Source organism: Gymnoscopelus braueri (assembly GCF_963280865.1).
Source record: "Gymnoscopelus braueri genome assembly, chromosome: 17".
In the NCBI taxonomy this organism is placed as follows: Eukaryota; Metazoa; Chordata; class Actinopteri; order Myctophiformes; family Myctophidae; genus Gymnoscopelus; species Gymnoscopelus braueri.
The window spans coordinates 31,022,378-31,025,875 of record NC_137617.1 but is presented as its reverse complement, the minus strand read 5'-3'; the positions used below and the strand labels follow the sequence as shown (position 1 = coordinate 31,025,875).

Sequence of the window (3,498 nt, the reverse complement as noted above, 5' to 3'; positions counted from 1 at the left end):
AGCAGTGCCAATCTACCAAAACCCCTTTGTGCTTCCATAGAAGGGGGGGTGGTGAACAGTTCCCTTCCTCGGGTAACATCAGAAACAAAACAACAGTTTACCACTGGTCCAATTCGACTGGCTCAGCAAGCTCGTCTGGCAGGGGTGTTCATTTTCCATCACTGTCATTGTTGGGACTCAAAGGTGGCCATTAGCAAGCTCAGTTGAGGTCCACCTTTGGTCTAACTGGGTCTCACAAGGTGTCCATGTCACCATTCCAGGCGAAACGATGTCCAACAGCCTGATTTTCACTTGGAGATTTTTTCCCTCACCCATCGTCCATCTTATTCACACAGCAGACAATGGGATTCTAGACTGATGGCTCTCGTTCTTGAAACCCCAAACCCCTCTTCCAGCATTTCCATCAGCAAATCCCTCCTCTCATCATATGGTGGTCTGCAGCTCGCCGTTGAGCAAGGCAGTGTTGTGTGCATCCACATTGTCGTTGTTGACCCCCATGGCGCCGGTGTCGTGGTTGAGCACCATCCTGGTGCGGTCTGCGCGGCTGTCGCTGCGCTCCACCTCGTCCAGGCCCGCCACCTTTTGGAGACACAGGACGTTCTGGAAACTCTTCTTGAAGTTGTTTGACAGGAAGGCATACAGGATGGGGTTGGCACAGCTGTTGGCGTAGCCCAGGACCACCACAAAGTCAAACATACTCTTCAAGGCGGGCGTGGGCACGATGGAGCCGGTCACCGAGGCTACGTTGAAGATGTAGAAGGGCAGCCAGCAGAACACGAACACCGCCACTACGATGGAGACCATGCGTGTCACCTTCCGCTCCGAGCGCTTGCGCTTGCTGGAGCCCACGCGAATGCCTGAGGACTTAACCTGGGGGAGAGCGAAATGAAACATATTTTATGTTCAGTGGCGTAAAAGGGACAAATTACATGAATGAATTCAAGACATTTCAGACTGTGCGGGAAAAAAACGTACATTCAGCAAAAATAGCAGATCCACAACCTCGATGAGCTTGTAGATTGGAAATGTGGTGTAGAGGGAAAAAAGGAGCAGTCCTAGTATAGGGCCCTGGGGGACTCTGGTCAACTCAGAATATACAGTATAGCGTTTAAGTGGTTAAGTCCCACATACTATGTACAATGAATAACGAATAGCGGATCTTCAAGATCAGAATGCATCGCATTAGAGCTGCCATTGCACACATTTTACATAAAGTATGCAACGCGGGAAGCCTCACCTTGAATATAATGAGCAGGTAGCACAGGATTATTACAACCAGGGGCAGAAAGAATCCAACAATGAAGGTGTAGAATATGAAGGCCTTGTAGTAGACTTCCTGGGGCTCAGGCCACATGATGCCGCACACTGGAACCTTGTCCAGGCCGCTGAAGACCAAGGTGGGGAGGTTGATCAGTAGTGATGCGCCCCACACCGTGAGGTTAATGAGCTTGGCCATCCGGGGCTTCCGCCATTTCGTAGATTTGATCGGGTGGACCACCGCCAGGTATCGATCGATGCTCATTACCGTCAGACAAAAGATGCTGGTGAACTGGTTCAGGGAGTCTGGGAGCATGCCAAGAGGAGGATCGAGTCCAGGAGGAGAAAAGCAGAGAGTGACAGAATGTAGGAGAGGAGGAAAAAAGCTCGGAGAAAGGTAGCATAGGGCAGGCGAGAGGGTAGAAACATGAGAGGGGAGTGAAACGGAGGGGAGACATGGACATAGAGGGGAAGGGGGAATAAGAAGAGAATAATTAAGCGATGTATTGCTACCTCAGTCTCAATAAAATTCCAAAACAATTAACTGAAGTGTGATTTTTTTTTTTTATGGCTTTGTTTAATGCATCTCCTGTGTTTAACGTGAGAAAATGATGTGTACCGACGCCACAGAAAAAGCGTTGCACACCCGCTTTATTGTGCATGCTGGTTGGCACACAACTCTTCTCGCCAAACCCGGCCGCAGCGGGACGTCTGGTCATCCTATATACAATGCATTTCAATGAGAATGCATAGGAACAATCTTTTTTTCCCGCCAAGGCCGGGAAGAAAATCTTCACGTGCGCTCCATGTTAATGAATGCAGTTGAAGAAAAGCAGTGTCCGTGTGCTTATGCTTGTGTGTGCCTGGTGAGTTTCATGCGTTATAGGCCTACTGCTTGCTTCCAATTTTATTCTTACTAACGCTCATTATAAGATGGCACAATTTCCATCTACTGTACTCACTCCGTTTCTGATTGGTGGACTACGGACAGTTCAGAAACCTGCCTTCCAATGACATCATCGATGAGGATTACAAGCGAATAGAAACTACAGAATTTCTCTTCTTGGAAAGTTAGAATGATGAAGTAGAAGCCATTGTTATTGCATAAAAAAGGCTTGGAAATCTTGTTTTAAATGACCAAACCCGCCTACTGATGGTAGGCAGGTTTCTGAACTGACCGCAGCAGCCCTCCTCTGTAACACAGGCCAAGTAGACAAAAATGGTGCCATCGTATAATAATAAGAATAGAATAGAATATACATGATCCTCTATAGTTTGTAGACTTTACAATAATTCTTCTAAATCCATTTAAACACTAACTTGTCATGTCCTGCTCAAAACTTCCACAGTTTTTGCATCTCAAGTTCCGAGCCTTTGAAAGTGCAGGGTAACGCTTACCCAATTCCCTATGACCTATATTGTACATAGTAGCAATGAATGCCGTGAAGATCCCTTGTCATCTATGAGCCCTATGGGCCTAGGTACAGTCACAGTGACACTGGATGGTACCTCTGTTATCGTAATATTATATACTGTAACTATACAATACTTTCATCATTAATGGTTTTAGCAATGGTTTCTCCACCCACCTACGGTCCAGATGACCTTGCACAGCGCCTGTCCGAAGGGCCAGTGGACCAGAGCCAACTGCATGGCAATAAATGGCAGGCTCATCATGCACAGGACATCAGCTACTGCCAGGTTCAGGATGTAGATGTTGGTCACTGTCTTCATCTTGGCATAGCGCAGGATCACGTAGATGACCAGTGTGTTGCCCGTCAGTCCCACGGCACACACCAGGAAGTAGATGATGGTGATGACCACGGAGCTGGCGTGGTCCTGGTGATGCTCGGCTGATACTGTGCCATTTTGGAGTTCTGGGTCCGACTCGTTCCCAATCGCCGACCCGGGATAGTAGCTTTCGTAAGACAGGGGCTCAGGGACAGAGAAGTTGGGAGGGGCTGGGAGGAAGGACCACTGATCCAGTGCCATGATGATAGGGAGGTGGGATCTGGAGATGTTGATGGACTCTGGACTCCAAGACAATGATGTCCAAGAAACTCATCCAAGGGTTCTAGGTGTCAAAGGACCAGTTAGGGAAATGTTAAGAACATATGATTTGTTTATTCGTTAGGATCCCCATTAGCTGTGCCCTAAAGTACAGCTAGTCTTCCTGGGGTCCACATATAAAAATAATAATAATAAAAAGAAAAGAAAATGTTTATAGTAAACTGTATAGTC

General features: G+C 47.4%; 1 protein-coding gene across 1 annotated transcript; it reads right to left on the bottom strand.

Moving 5' to 3' along the window:
* Nucleotides 1–423: 423 nt before the first annotated feature.
* Nucleotides 424–3,249, bottom strand: LOC308104508 (somatostatin receptor type 2-like; the record flags this gene model as incomplete). The annotated part of the gene is made up of 3 exons (XM_080454942.1): nucleotides 424–870; nucleotides 1,238–1,563; nucleotides 2,847–3,249. 3 exons carry the CDS (start codon nucleotides 3,247–3,249, stop codon nucleotides 424–426), a joined length of 1,176 nt encoding a protein of 391 aa, XP_080311068.1.
* Between the last annotated feature and the right edge of the window lie 249 nt (nucleotides 3,250–3,498).